At 38.5% G+C, this 16291-nt stretch overlaps 1 protein-coding gene across 2 annotated transcripts in view; it reads left to right on the top strand.

The window, feature by feature from the left end:
- The window catches only part of LOC134791219 (klaroid protein-like), a 29439-nt gene extending 15612 nt beyond the window's left edge, over positions 1 to 13827 (top strand). The window contains exons 4-12 of one of the 2 annotated variants that reach the window (XM_063762194.1): positions 3548 to 3737; positions 4229 to 4421; positions 5147 to 5253; positions 5783 to 5906; positions 10085 to 10690; positions 11210 to 11380; positions 11853 to 11965; positions 12792 to 12994; positions 13404 to 13827. In XM_063762194.1, the coding sequence (XP_063618264.1) occupies positions 3548 to 3737; positions 4229 to 4421; positions 5147 to 5253; positions 5783 to 5906; positions 10085 to 10690; positions 11210 to 11380; positions 11853 to 11965; positions 12792 to 12994; positions 13404 to 13479 (1783 nt within the window). In that variant the 3' untranslated portion in view covers positions 13480 to 13827. The remainder of the gene's footprint in view (positions 1 to 3547; positions 3738 to 4228; positions 4422 to 5146; positions 5254 to 5782; positions 5907 to 10084; positions 10691 to 11209; positions 11381 to 11852; positions 11966 to 12791; positions 12995 to 13403) is intronic. The other variant, XM_063762193.1, reaches the window with a different exon arrangement.
- Positions 13828 to 16291: the final 2464 nt, after the last annotated feature.

The raw sequence follows: 16291 nt of genomic DNA, 5'->3' as shown, positions 1-16291 counted from the left end.
AAACAAGGGGTAATATTTGCATCTTTCATATATTTCGTGATATGAAGGTAACAAATATGTTTATCAACAGAATTACTACCTACCAATACCCGCCAGGCTAAACCGGCTGTCAAATTTAGTTCCATTGGTACACATCGACGGCGCCACTAGTATAAACGTATAAACGGTTGGGGACATTTTTTTGTATGGAGTTACCGTTCTTCTCATAGTGAGTATTATATTCTTTGTTCAAGATACTTAATAGCAAAATAATACATTTAAACGATGTATGGATGCTCTTTTTATGAACGCAAAACAAACTTATACTCGTAAGTGTATCTTTAAATAAATTCTTGGTGGGTCTTTAATTGGGTGTGTAAGTGATACTTGATAAACTAACGACCCGGTTTATCGCAAGAGGCGAAAAGAAGAATTTACAAGTCGTACCTACCAGTAAACTTAGCGTGTACTTGAATCAGTAATCAGACGAAAACACATAAGTAAAACAAATTCGTAGCCGGAATTCTGTACCTGGACCAATTGTATTTTTGAGATGTTGTAATTCTTTAAACTCTAATAATTAACTAAGCAGGCATGTTGATCCTAAATATCAATAATTTTTGTATTAGTTATGTGTATTGTATTTTTTGTTACCAACGTGTAGTGTGTAGTTAATGGTAAAATAATTTCAGAGCCATGTAGGTAAGTAGTTTTTATCTTTGTAACTAATACCTATAATAAATGATGCTGAAACCCGAGCTTTTTTATAAAATTGACAAAGGAAACAACATTGTCGCCAATCCTATGTTACGTATATCTGCCAGACAGTATTCCCCGTCATGCACAATAAATGAGTTCTATTTCTATATTTGCAACTGCAAATGCCAAACGAGCGCGGCGGCGGGCGCGGCGCGACGCGACTAGTTGGAGTGTTTGTAAATGTTCCGATACTTGCTGGATTGCTAAAAACTCTTGTTATAAATATTGACTCCGTAAATCATAACCTTTTCTGTGAAACATTTACCGTAGTCGGTATACAGTGAACTGGAAGTTGGATTTGACTCGGTGATAGTTTTTTGACATATTGAATTACAACAGGTCCAAAAGGATTCTGTAATACCGTCTAAAATTAATTTAAGTGAAAAATACTTGTGACTTGTGAATCAAAAATTTAAGTGAATTGTTTGAACTGTAATATGACATGTGCTTCGCAGTTCGCACTACCGACTCCCAAGATTCCAAGAAGGATATCAATAGATTGTAAAATAGTTCATGGTATAAAAATTGTTGACACATAAGAAATCTAACAGTATAAAGTTGACAATAATACATTACATGTATCATTAAAACTTAATTTTGATTTAAAGATTAGTTTAAATCAGTCGTGTAAACATTAGATTCCAGATTGATCACGTGTACAGTTACACAAACAAGCAATTTACTTTTTAACTATTATTGTGACATAGTAGTAGATAGTTCCAATCATTTGTTAAATCAATAGTCATTAATTAAAAAGTGAAGTGTCTTTTCAAGGAATTTCTCAAAATCAACTTGTATTCTAGGTATACCGCAATGACGGATGCTTGTAAATTGGCGATAACAGTCCTGTCCCTTAAATTCACGTAGCGTGATTTGATAAGCCCCTTTCTTTGAAAGAACCTTGACACAGATTACATATGGACAATAAACGCAATGTACACATAATCTGAGCAGTGATAAGACATGTAACGCATGCAAAGTGGCTGTAATGTAACAAGTGTTGTTGTGTAAACCTGTTAGTTCCGCACCGCCGGCTGCCGAGCCATGTATGGCCTGCGATGCGCTGAGATAGTCAGGTACGCGTGCTTTATGCAATGTTTACAGGAGGCTTTTAAGCCAAGTTGGAGTCCGATTACGAGTCTGTGCGCGAAGTGCGTCAAGTTTATCAGACTGCCAAGTCACTTAGTGTAGACCAGACAAGCCATGTTCAACCTTTTTTTTTAGATCAGAAAGACTGTTTTGCCTGGTAGATCGCGCAGCAAGATGAATTTGCTTAAGGGTGACGTTCGAATGGCAAGGTGTATCTATAGGTACCAGGAAAAACGAGAGAGCTACCCAAAAAAACCAGGCGGGTCGCAGGTTGAGTATGGCTGGCGTATTAGAATAATAATAGTGTACCGCAAGAAATTTCTGAATGATAAATAAATAAAAAATTAACCTTTTTCTTGACAGACAATCAAACTGATTTTGAAGAGTAAATAGAAAATTTATGAAATAATCTGTCAGTTTGACAATAAATCAATCATAAATATTCTGTAAACGGTTCAATATAGTGTTATAATACTTATAATATATAATTCTTACGTGATTTCGTGTTGAGAATTGACTAAATAACTATAGAATTATATAAATATCAAGAGTTTCCAATATGAGAACTAGACGCACGTCAGTTCGCTTGCGGGAGCGGTCTAATTCACTTACGATATGGTTAGAAAATACCTGTTTATTGTGGTTAATTGAAAATACTTTATCATATAATATACCTACTGGTTTAGTATTCTAGCAATCATATTATTAGGTCATTACCTATGAAATTGGCGTTTTGTACGGAGAATTTCAACGAAACACGAATTTCCATACAATTAATTTTGCGGATATTTTTTTGATGGCTAATTCAAACCAAACAAAATTTTTCCAGTAATTTTTGACACCTTTAAGGTATGTTTTCAATATCTCCATTTCTTGAAAATTGGTACCATTAGAAAAATATAAGTAATTTTAATACTCGAACCGACAGCACATGAAAAGACCTATTTTCAAGGCTTAATTCTGAACACTTAACAATAAAAAATAACAATTAATTGTATGTAAAATCGTTGTTTATTGAGTGCACTGTAGTTTTATTGTAATTGTGTATGTACTTTTGTAAAAAAAAAAAAACTAGGATCAGACTTATATCTATGAACAAAAACGCCAATTTCATAGGTAAGGACCTAATATAAAATAATACTTTACAAACTTTCAGTTACTTACATTAAACAAGACAATTTTATAATTATGTCCTATGTTCCCTATCATTGGTGCCTGGCTGTCCTTCACTACAACGCAGAAAAACAGTATCAGAATAATATATTTGATTGACTAAGAATGTTCATACCATGTCCATTGATAACAAGCACATCTACAGCTCAAATATAGATGGTTAATATTAGTGCAGAAGTATAACATCCGTGTTGACGACCCTTTAAATAATAATAATAAATAAAATTATTTTATTTCGGATATAAATCCATAGTTGTTAGTTATTTTAAAATTAACTTATAAAATAGTGTTAGTAGAATTACCTATTTATTATTATAAATATTGTTTACCTATTTACTACAATGTGGAGTTTTGTCCACTGCTGCAGCAGAGGGGAGTCCCATCTATCCAACAACGCTATCATGATACTGTTAGCGCTGCCCCGCCAGCGGCTAAGTAAAGAGGCGCACCGCTTCCGCATGATAGCCGCAAAGCCGTCGACTTTTTGAATCTTTAGATGATGACATGAACAGTGAACTAACCTATTTTTAAAATAATATTTTTCCAGTAAATATCCCAAGACGGACTACACGTACTCCCCCCTCTCGAAGGACCGCGTGGAGCTAGCGCCGGGGCAGGTGGCCGTGCCCAACATGTCGCGGCGCTCGCTGTCGCAGTTCCGCGTGCAGGGACCCAACACCGCCGTCGACGAGGTGGACGTGGCGGCCTGGACCAGCAGCTGCAGGAAGAGATACACCGTGAGTACACAACAGTTGTTCAAAAATTGATAAACATACATGTTAACTATTCCTGAACAGACTCTTTTCCGTTTGCGCAGAATAAGTATTTCATATGCCGGCTGTACACACTCGTCGAGAGCCTCTCGCCGATAGTCTCGGCACTCCTCCGACCCAATCGGAGAAGGGCGGGACGAGACGAGAAGGGAGCAGTATGTACACACTCATTCTCGGCCTGTCTCGGGACCTCTCGACGAGTGTGCACAGCCGGCAATAGAAAACGCCCACGCTTTACTCCGCCCCGAACCGAATTACCTCACCCCGCGGCGGCAGATTGACCTAAGATTGACCGAATTTCAGTTCGCATCAGATCATATTTTAAAAGGAGTTTTATTTCCCTTTATGGGCAATTATTATAGTAATATTGCCTGTCTGCAAACGACCATCGGATTAATTTGCAACAATCTTTCTGTTGTGATAATTTTTAATAATAATATTTTTCTCTTTCACAGTCAATAGACAGCTCAGACGACGAGTCGTACTTCCGCGGCAACGGCGGCTACGCCCCCGTCGACCAGCGCTGGTGGCTGACGCGCCTGCTCGTGACCATCGTCACCACCATCACCACCACCGTCACCAACACCTACCGTAGCGTCGTCGGGCCGTCGCACCGCTACCCGTACACGGAGAGGAGACCGCAGCAAGGTAACCTACACATGTACCTCTATGTGTCATACTGCTACAGTCAATAGACGGCTCACAATATGGTGGGGACAGAAACTCTAGGTCACAAGAAGGTACTAGAGTATGTAGAACAACCCTAGTGGATTATTTACGTCTATGTTATCGTTATGACTATTAACGATCATCGTGATCAACACCTACCGTCACGTGGTTGGTCCATCGCATCGCTATTCGTACACGGAGCAGAGATTGCAGCAGGTAACCCACTACTATGTATTTGTATCATACTGGTACAGCCAAAGCCAGTAGACAATTTCACCGATTGTTTTCAAACTACGTTCTCTTACTTTTGGTCCGCAGAGAGAAAGCGGGATATTGTGAGAAAACTAGGTTAAGGGCTGATTTAGACGGCGCGCGAACTCGTATGTGATTTTATTTACATTGAGGACTACTAGTTACATCCAATTCAGCCGACCAATCAAATACCTCAATGTAATGAAATTCGCATGCGAGTTCTCGCACTGTCTAAATGAGTCTTAATCCCAGTGAGATCTAGGTGGCACCTTCATTTAAAAGCGGACCCCAAACTTTTGCAGTTATCATTAAAAGGATGCACAAAAATATGTAAATATGCATTCAAATCTTACGTTTTGACAGTAATTATTTAGTTAGCGTTGACGTTTAATGTTTGTTTAATATATACTTGAGTAAATAAGATCGAAGTCGTAACAACGGTATAATTTCAGCCGGCATACTGTCGCGGAGCGCGTCTGCGGTCGCGGCGCCCTTCTACTGGATGTACGCCGCCGTCAGCAGCATAGTCACCACCGCCGTCACCACCGTTACTGAAACCGTGAGTACTTGTCACGCATAACCTAACTTATACACAAGGACTACTTGAAAATATATTCAAAAAGCCGGCCAAGTGTGAGTCGGGCTCACGCACGAAAGGTTCCGTACCATTACGCAAAAAACGGCAAAAAATCACGTTTGTTGTATGGCAGCCCCACTTAAATATTTGTTTTATTCTGTTTTTAGTATTTGTTGTTATAGCGGCAACAGAAATACATGATCTTTGAAAATTTAAACTGTCTAGCTATCACGATTCATGAGACAGACAGCGGAGTCTTAGTAATAGGGTCCCTTTGGGTACAGAACCCTAAAAAGTAGGTGAGTTGACCGTGATGTCACTGTGTAAGGTTTCATATAAATTTCATATTAGCAAATCGTTTTGATAGTTCTAAAAGACTAGGAGGAGAATACCCTATTGTGTATTTTTCAACTGAATTGAATCTCATTTTTAATAGTATTCATAAATGACCATGTTAACTTAAAACTTTACCTATATAACACCATTACATCTATATATGTTTCGTGTCCAGTTTTCGCCTACCGTGAGCAGCAGCAGCAAGCGCAGCGCGCGGCACTTGGCGGCCGCGGAGAGCAGGCGGCGCTGGTGGCCGTGGCTGCTCCTCGTGCTGCTTCTGCCAGCGCTCGGATATGGATGTAAGTCGCTACAGCTACACACGCTACTCTCTAGTCTTCGTGCTAATGACGCGTCCATCTTTGGGCCTACCGCCAACATAGATAAATAAAAAATCGTGTATAGTTGTGCCGTTCTCGAGAACGCCCTTCTATATGTATGGGGAATGTTCTCGCGCGAGTTAGTACAACTATAGTTATCTGCCTCTCTATCACTCGTGCATATTCGAGAGAGAGGCAGATAACGTTTTTGAATTTTTCGATGTTGGTGGTATATCCACTGGCGAATGCAGTACCATTTTCGAACCATCGCGAACTACTCGCCTATTTTTTATGTACGATATGCATGCGCATGCAACGAGCGTTCTAAATCTGCCTTGAGAGTCGCTCATATAGGCGCGGGTGCGTGCATATGAACGCTTCGCTAGGCAGATCTAGAACGCACCTTAACACTTTCGGTGCCGGGCGCCCCGTTTCCAGTACAAAATGAACACACATACGTGTTCCTGGCAGTGAATGTATTAACACGAAATGATTCGTGAATCTTCAGATACACGATACACAGCTTGACAAAAATGACTATCTTCTGTAGGGTTAACATGCTTATTTCACTATTTTATTATTTCTAGCGAAGACTTCTCCAAACAAAGGATGAATTGTTTCATTATTCGAAACAGACGTTCGACGGTAATTTTAGTTATGTTTATGGTAAACTACTCTCTAAGCATATTTGACATTCAACATTTATAGAAAGAATTTTTTTATATTATAGTGGAAATAGAACAAAATTTCAGATGGAATATTTACAGTATTTGAGAAACAAGGTTGTGAATTCAGAAATGAATTAATTATATTTACGTACTCCTCGAATATGATAATCGCGAATGTATAGTTTGTTGCCATGGCAAAGGCACACGCCAAGTTCTGATAACACCACCACGAGAGTAAAGCTTGTCTTATTCACACAGCACACTCGCGCAAATGTCGCTCCGATTCGAACCGACGAGTAACCGAGCCGAATTCCTTTCAGCGTACTACACGTACGAGAACCTGGACACTCTCGCGCCCAACTTTAAAGATTTCCACCTCGACCTGTCCGAGTACACCCCCTCCCTCCCCACCATCACCCTCCCGAACATCACCCTGCCGGACATCAACATCACCCTACCGGACATCCGGGAGAACCTTCCAGAATTCCCCGAAGTGTCCAAAACCTACGTAGAGTACCGAGACATCGTGCACAACAGGATGTCAGACGCGTCTGACTATATGAAGGTGGTGGCTGAAAGCTGCTACGAGGAGATGCGGCGCTTCTGGCGCGGCGTGCTGGGGTGACTAACGGAGCGCTCCTAGCACAACAACCACAGCGACGTGCACAGCGGGCCCATACACCGCGGGCCGCTCACCGTCACGCCGCAGGGACATGTTGTCACGGCGCAGGGATATCTTCTAGACGGACCCTTTTTTTTACTACGCCAGCGATAAGCGTAAAGCCTCTATGGTAACCGGTTACCGACCAATCCTTTATTGGCGACCATTTCAAAACCTGTACACGGTAATTCCAGCTAGAGATTTCACACGGAGAAATTCCTCGAGTACGAGTAATTTCAACATTTTCAACTCTTTAAATGTTTCATGTTGGACTATTTTCTAGATAACTTATAACTTGGCAGCAAAAAATAATTGTGTGAAATGTGCATTTAGATAGAAATAAAATCGGATAGACTAAGGTTTTAGGACCACTGAATATAAAAAGGGTTATCACAACATTAGAGACAAGGATCAGTACTACACTGTCACTTTCGTTCTACGTGTACCATCGCCCACAATGTTAACTGTACATCGGTGGATGCCTTTTGTATTAAGGTCCACCGATGTGCAGTTAGGAGTGTTGCTGTTTGTACTATTTAGTTTGCATTTAGGCAATATAAGATATATTATGTTAGTTATAAAAAATATAATGGTGAACTGTGAAAAAGGTCGCCAGATTTTAAAATTCTGTCCGTCACAAATCCCAACCATGTCGGCTTTTGATGATTTCTCTCTGTATTCTAATACAATTCTCGTGTTACTGTAAAACGGTATCTTCGGTCGTGTTTTATAGAACCCGTCACACAGAACTCACCAATATGACACGAATTTTTAATCAATCCTAAGTACTTGCAAACATTATAATGTCATAACAGAATAACGAGTATAAAAATGCAAGTAAATAATTACTTTATGTTAAGTTTGAACCCAGTGATGAACAGGTTGTGAAACCTTCGGTCTAAATGCAAACTAAGACGTACAAGCTGTAGGTTACAGTAAATATAGTACTTAATTATTACACAAGTTCCATTTATGCAGCATTTTATGCGGGACATGTTCAATAAAACTATGTGTACATTTCAAAACTCAGGGCAATGAAAACTGGTACATTATTAGATATCAAACAATATGAACTCGTAAAAGTTCAGTTCTTCGCCACGCATTTCGCACAAAACGAGTTATAACATCTATCCATACTTTCTGCTACTTACTACTAATTCCATGGCCATGGAAATAACATATACTCTGTATCTCTCGTCAGAAAGAGTCCTGAAAATCCATATACTCATAGATTTCCGCAATACGTAGTACGTACACCGCTTGGCATTTGTTATGTTGAGAATCTGGCAAAACTCATTGAGCCCTTTTCATTGCTCTGGTGTTTGGTTGTGTGTAGCTGATATTCTGAGAGAGTGTGTGTAAGGGAATATTTTATGTTTGTTTGCTATCAATGTCTACGACGATTATAATCATGCTTTTTATTTTCTTTTACTTACACGCACTCTTAAATTAAATAATAATTAATTAATTATAAATTTGTCATTAAAATATTTTATGTTCAGAGTACCAATATACGAATTATTATTATCATTGCAATATTCGCATAAATTATTCAATGTTGTAATTGATGTTTAATTTATATTTAAAATAATAACATATTCTGCTTATACCATGTTCATAAAATAGTATTATCCAGTGAAAAATACATATTTAAATTATTTATTTAATTGCAATTAAAAACCTTATGTACCTTTGAAGTAATAAGTGGCCATAATTTGGAGTTTTAATCGATTGTTCTGTACCTGTACTTTGGCCTTTTAGCCGCCACACACGTCTACTGTACCTACATACGTATAACTGTAGTTACAAGTAGTATTTGTAAAACGTGAAAAGAACGACAAATTTTATTTTCTTATTTTGTGGTATCTCGGTCGAGATCAAAACTATTTTTTAATTATAAATTTTAATAAACTAAGTTACAGACGTAGCTACAGTGATCCAGAGTACCATCTAAAACAAGTCGGTTTTATGATATTAAATTTAGTCGTTATTACATATTCACAAACATCGAAAAGCGGCTAAGAGGTTAAATTAGCTTAAGAATTAAATATTTGTCCTCTTCAGTGACTAAAATTAAATGCTAATTTTCAAAAAGACTTAACCCCTAGTCATAAATTCGGTTTGATTTAAAAAATTAAAGAATTTTGTGTTATTCTAATTTAAATAACGCTGATGGCGTCACAAATTATATTATTTTATATTCAGTAAATTCATTGCTTTACTTAGTTTAAGTTTAGATTAAGTTTTAATTTTGTTTCGCATATCAAAGTTGCTTAAGTGTTCCTTGGAATAGGACTACTAGTTTGATGTTATTCTACGACGGTGCAAAACAGGCACACGGCCCTCCTGACGGTATGCCTTAAAGGCGTAACCAATGGAAGATTAAAAGGATACCAAGGAAGTACCAAGTCACCGACTTTTGCAAAAGGTTATTTTTTTCTTAAGCAGCATACGCAATCTTCGTTACATTCTTGAATGGATGCGGCTTTGATATGCTTCAACATTATATTTCGGGTTGGTATCTAATTTGCGCAGTCTATATATTTATATATGTCAATATTCATAATAGTGTAAACGGGCTATTTATGACATAATTACATAGTTTCCTACGCAATAATGTTTTATTTCCACCACGATACAAACCGGGGAAGGATAGAGGTCACCTTACAAAGATGTTCTGATACACTTTAGGTGAGTCGCTCTTGTATTACTATCACTCATATATCTCTGTCCTTCCCCGCCTATACCTTATTATATTATAGCTATTGTACTATCGGGAAGGACAGAGCAGTCAAAACCACTATTTTTACTAATCACACTTCTTTTTACAGGTTACAATTATTCGGAGTACATAATGCCTCAAGAAATAAAAGACACGTACAAACCTCCCGTCATAATCCAAGACTCGGACTTGACGAGAAGAGTCGCCGCTCTAGAGGACTGGGCGCTCAACGTCGACACCAGACTCAAATACTTCGACCAAAAACTGTCCAAGTTCGACAACCTCGAACAACAAATCGAACAATACTCAATAAAATATCTACAGAACAATCTAGTCCAAATAATCAACGCCGACGGCAACAGTGAAGCCGTCGCTGCCAAATTAAAGAGTTACTTCGATAAGCATTACATTACCAAAGAGCAGATGCAACGAATGAGCATAGAGATACACGAGCGGCTCATATCTTCGTGGAAGCCTGAGATGGACGAGGATAAGATAAGATCTTTGATCCAGGAGTATCTAGCCGTGTTCGAGAAGCGGCAGCTGGAGGTGATCGTGGAGAGGTTCAAGGAGTACGTGCGGGAGGTGGAGGTGAGGAGAGAGGGGGGCGGAGGGGAGTTTGACGCGGAGGCGGTGAGGAGGATCGTGGCCGGGATGCTGGACGTGTATGACGCGGATAAGACTGGGCTGGTCGACTACGCGCTGGAGTCCGCAGGTGAGTGACTGAGTGAATCAATTTGAGTCATAAATTATAAATTGAAATAGATATCGTACACTAAAGAAAAAAATGACCCAGTCCACCGGTGGCCGAGGTGAGAATCGAACCCGAGTCTTTAGCTTAAGCCGCGTAAGCAAGCAATAGGGAATATTACACGAAACTAGAGCGTAGAAGGCGCCACTACCACTATCCGTCACAATCTGGGGGCCTACCGGGAAACGCGAAAATCGAAATTTCGTTATCTAACCTCTATCACTCTTGCATATTCGAGCGATAAAGAGGCAGATAACTAAATGTCGATTTTCGCGTTTCCCGGTAGGCCCTTGTTAACAAACCGCCTTGATGCATCAATATCATATTTTATTGTCTGTGAAAACTTGTCAAAAAAACAGTTTAAGGCACAGTATGTATAAGTTACTCTATGGTTTACTATAGGAGCTAGTGCTGCACTCTGGCGCCAGAACATTGCAGTAATACTCCCTATTTGTAATTTAAAGTGACCTAATTTTCTTCCAGGCGGACAAGTGGTATCAACAAAATGTACGGAACTGTACCAGATCAAGACGAAGCAGTACTCTGTGCTGGGCCTGCCGGTGTGGTGGGTGTACACGTCGCCGCGGTTCGCGCTCACTCCGGGGGCCATGCCTGCGGAGTGCTGGGCCTTCCAGGGCTTCCCCGGGTACCTGGGTGAGTGCCAGAATATTAACTCACTAGTCCTGGGCCTGCCATATGACAAACATTAACCAGCTTTGTATGTTGTCCTGAATTTGGTAATAGTAGAAATTTCTAATAATATGTGATGTGTGCATTCGCATATCAGTAATGTGGTGCAAACGTGGTGGTTTTTTTATTAAAAGCTTTTTATTAACTTGCAATGTTTTAAAATGTGCATACATAATTATGTAAGTCGGGTGACAACCCATGGTACCATCGAGCTGATCTGATGATGGAGATAGGAGGTGGCCATAGGAACTCTGTGATAAAACAACGCAACGCAACCAGAATTGTCTTGATAAGTTTTAGTTGCCTGTGGAAAGAAAAGTACAATCAGCGACAAAAGCTTGTACCAATAATTTTGCCAAAGACTTATTACCGTTCGGCTATGACCGTGTAGATTTTTTTTTCTTAAATTACATAACAATAAAACACAATGTTTCAGTGGTCCGAACATACGCCGTGGTGGAGGTGACGGGCTTCTCCTTGGAGCACATGTCGCGGCTGCTCGCCGTCGACGGCAAGATCGAGTCCGCACCTAAAAACTTCTCCGTCTATGTGAGTCACACAAATCAGAAATTATTTATTTGCATTGATACACCACTTCAACTGAACCTTGTTTTTATATCCCAGGTAGTAAAATTACAGTGCTATTGCCCCAATGCAGTTGGCCAATCAATGTTTTTTACAGATAGCAACAGCGTAGGTTTCTCCTGTCAATCCTATGAATAGTATCAAATTCTGTTTATTTTTTTGTTATTTGTATGGGTCTTTAAGCCAAATTTGAAGAGACCTGTGCTGGCGTCATTTCGTAAACGTTAAAACATGGGAAATCCATACCATTTTATAAAAACCTTTGACAATTGCTATCCCCACTCGTCCAACCGATTTCATTTTACTATGAAATTGGTTCAAAAGAATATGATTGCTTAGAAAGTTGCCTATACGAACTGTAATTTTAGTATCAGGGTTTTATATCACAGCTTGACACGCCATAGTAATCCGTATTGGAATTCATATTGAATATTTATAATAGTTGTCTAACTCATTAAATAATGTTATGTATATAATTTCAGTTCAGTTGGAGGTCATAAAATATCTAACATTAAAAAGTATTTTTTTTTATTATTATGAATGCGCTTATTCATGGCCACAGACTAGCCGAGGCGTAGACGTGGCCTACGATGGAGCGAGCTCACCCAGAAAGTGCCTGTTCACTCTTGATTTGAAGGTTGCCGGGTTATAAGAACACGGAAATATAGACGCCGGCAAGGAATTCCATTCCTATGCAGTTGTAGTTTTATCTATGAAGTTCTAATTCACAGTAGGCAAGTAGCAAACGGTTCATGTCAAACTGAAGTTATTTGTATTCTTTTAATCCCAGGGTCTCCACGGCGAGCAAGACCCGGAGCCGCACCTGTTCGGAAACTACATGTACGACGCGAACGGCACCGCCATACAGTACTTCCCCGTGCAGCACCCGAAGCTCACCGACATCGGCGGCGTCAAGTACCCCGTCGCTTACGACATCATAGAGCTGAGGGTCGAGAGCAACCATGGCAACCCCACCTACACGTGTGTCTACAGGTAAACTTGGATTTTTTTATTGGACAAAAAAGAAATACATTTAAGGATACAAGGTAAAACATCATCATACTTAACTGGATCATTAACTTTTTATCGAAATTTAGTTGTCTGCCTCTTTGCACGAATATGGAAGGGAGGGAGATAAGTTTTTCGCTGTTAGCCCTCTGGTCTCAGATGACTGTTCTAGTAACAAGCAGGCAGAGGCTAGCGAAGAATATGAATAAATCACAGACTATGTACGTCCCACTGCTTGACACACTTCATTTAATCTACGCGCTGGCTCAAATTGGGTTGGGAACTTCACAAACACCTTTGAATTTCAACCCGGCTATACACAGACCTTGCAAATGTTTTCCTTCACCGAAAGCTAGTGGTTTCATTTTCCATAATTCAATGTTTATTTCTTCAGGTTCAGGGTCCACGGGAACCCTCTGTCCGACATCCGCGCGGCCACGGAGGACAGCATACGCGAGAGCGAGACGTAGCGATTGCTCTTACTCTGGGGGAGCGAGCAGAAGTGTACAAACTGACCGGTTTGAATTACGTGTTGTGAGTTGCTGAAAACAATGTGTGTTTTTGAATGACTGATTTCAAGATCAACATTGGAGGAGTCGATGTACCAATGAACATGTTACATAAAGTGAAAGTGTAATTGATAGGTTGTTGTCAGTGTAAGTTTTGGTTAAAACGTTGCCAAATAGTTTTAATCATCATCGGAAAACCACAATGAAATTTAAGAGATGAATACTATATAGTTATGTGTGCTAAAATGGCTTTGCCAACACACAACGCGAAATGACCATATTAAAGGAGAACTACTAAGCTCACATCAACTACACCATACTTCTCTATTTTACAGGCTGGCAAACAAGAGTAGAAATTAAAAAGTGGCAACACTGTAGTGTCGTCCCGTTCTCTATATAAATTGAAATGAAAGGGACGACACTACAGTGTTGCCAGTTTTTAATTTGTACTCTTTTTTGCCAGGCTGTATTTGAATGCTAGCCTAAAACTTGCACTGACTGAAGAAAAAAACTATAAGTGAAAACTGTACGAATATGACTAGTGAATAGACGTAGTGTGGTAATATATCCGTGTAATTGCGCCCTAAGAATTATAAGGTCCAAAGTACAAAGTATGATTGTTAACTATTGTGACTTAAAATTATGTGCTTAGTATTATGAGAACCAGTGACTATGTATTATAAAAAAAATCTCGTTTTTACAATTAGGAATACCGCACAATGCCGTTTTATACGCTTAGTTCTGAATTTGTATGTTTATTTATAAGGTTTTTATTTTACATTGTGTTTTAAGTTATTGATAAAAGATTTTACTGTAATTTGTATGGTTTTAAATGATTAGGCTTAATGATATAGGTTATTGAAGGAGCTAGTCCGGTTAGTTTTTAACATATTTTATGCCTTAGGGTTAATGTTTGATGTTCAATAAAATTGTGTCTCAAAATTGTCTAAATTAGCGCTAGAATAGGTACTAAATTTTTAATTTGGTCTAGACTTCTACATGCTTACTTCTATTATCTAAAATGTGTCAATTCAATCATCTATCTATATATTTTGATCGTTTATGCAGTCCTCAAAATAATGCACTATACGTCTAGACTTTGAAATATTGTCAAGCACCATTTAGTGTTAGAAATTAAAGCTTCTTATCATTCTAATACTTAACATCATTTTCTCCACAGAAATCCTATGTAAATTATACCAATTTATCTCAAACTAAGATGTAGTAGAACGAAATCAATCATGTCTAATTTGAAACTCAAATTATTTATATAAGGTTGTTCTCGAAAGTAGCTGTAAGTTAGAATATTGCATTAACATATTGATATCTATATCGTTTTATGGGTGTTCGTCATCTAGTTAAAAACAAGTTGGTTGCAAATATTTATGTATGTTATCATCACAGTATCTGAAGTTGATCATTTCCTATTAATATTTACGTATTACGTATAATATTTATATATACTTCATACAAATGTGACGTTTTCAACCAAAGGGGTACCACATTGTCGGTTGTCGATAAAATTGAAGCTATATGGAAAAAGCGCCTTATTAGCAACCGACATAAGTACCCTTTTGGTTGAAAATGGCACAAATAGTGATGTATTTTCCTTAACTACAGACAAAAGTGTGACCTCGGCTCTGGCCCTACGTGACCTGAACTATCGCTTAAAATGCTTTAAATATCTAAACACTGACAAATATACCTAACACAGACCAAGTATGTAATACTAACGTGACTGTTACCATAATTTCAACAAATCCTAAAATGTCCTAAACTATTCGTGCAATCTCCATACCAAATATTGAATCGATTCTAAATTGACCTTTTGTTATTGGGTGCTTGTGAACGGGAGATGTGTTATTGTTGTAAATATGAAGTAAATGGCAATGCAAAGAAATAGTAATTTCCACTAACACCATTGTAATCCTGTAGGTACATACTTAGTAAGCTCATCAAGTGCCTTACTAATTGTTTATCCATCTACAATACCTGCGTATAGCGTGAAATCAAACTGAACCTCCTAAAATAGTTGTTAACCAAGCGCATACAGAATTGAAAACTATTGACAATATTACATAGAATATACTTAGTGATATCAACCTATTAGACTGTAGGAGTATTGTAAACTAACCTACTGGGGCCGTTTACTTAACACTTCATAATTTAATTCCAAGACAGAATAGATCCTGTTACTATACAATACCTATATAAATCATGTCCGTATAATTATATCTGCAGAGGACCGTACAAGATTGTGTCCAATGATGTTTGATTTAGTTTAAAGGTTCCATCACACAGGCGCGTTTCCGGGCGGGGCGCGAGCGTTATATATGTAAAAGCGGCGCGCCCCGCTCACGCGCCGCCCGCTAAACGCGGCTGTGTGATGGAGCCTTAACGTGTGTTATAATCATGTCATTTACAAAAATCGGTCTAACGTTGCACAAAAATGAAATATCGAATGTTGACTATAAGCTAATAGATATTGAATAAAAGGAATAGTATGAGATCAGCAGCTATTTATGTATTATAATTAATTATAAAAATGTTTTCCTGCACATGTATCGCAACACCAGTTTCCTGAGAATATTTTACAGCTTTTAGTAACTATTTCTCCTGAGTCCACTTTATTTATTCTTTTTGATAATAACTAAATGTTTTTAATAAATCTTATAATAATTACGTGGAAATATTTGTGATGTTCGGAATAAAGTTTTATCGAAATATGATATGGGTTTGTTTTATTATGTTAACTTTACACAGAATGAAATAA

This window comes from Cydia splendana, chromosome 6 (assembly GCF_910591565.1).
Source record: "Cydia splendana chromosome 6, ilCydSple1.2, whole genome shotgun sequence".
In the NCBI taxonomy this organism is placed as follows: domain Eukaryota; kingdom Metazoa; phylum Arthropoda; class Insecta; order Lepidoptera; family Tortricidae; genus Cydia; species Cydia splendana.
The sequence above is the reverse complement of the archived record's forward strand: the minus strand, read 5'-3'. Positions and strand labels throughout refer to the sequence as shown.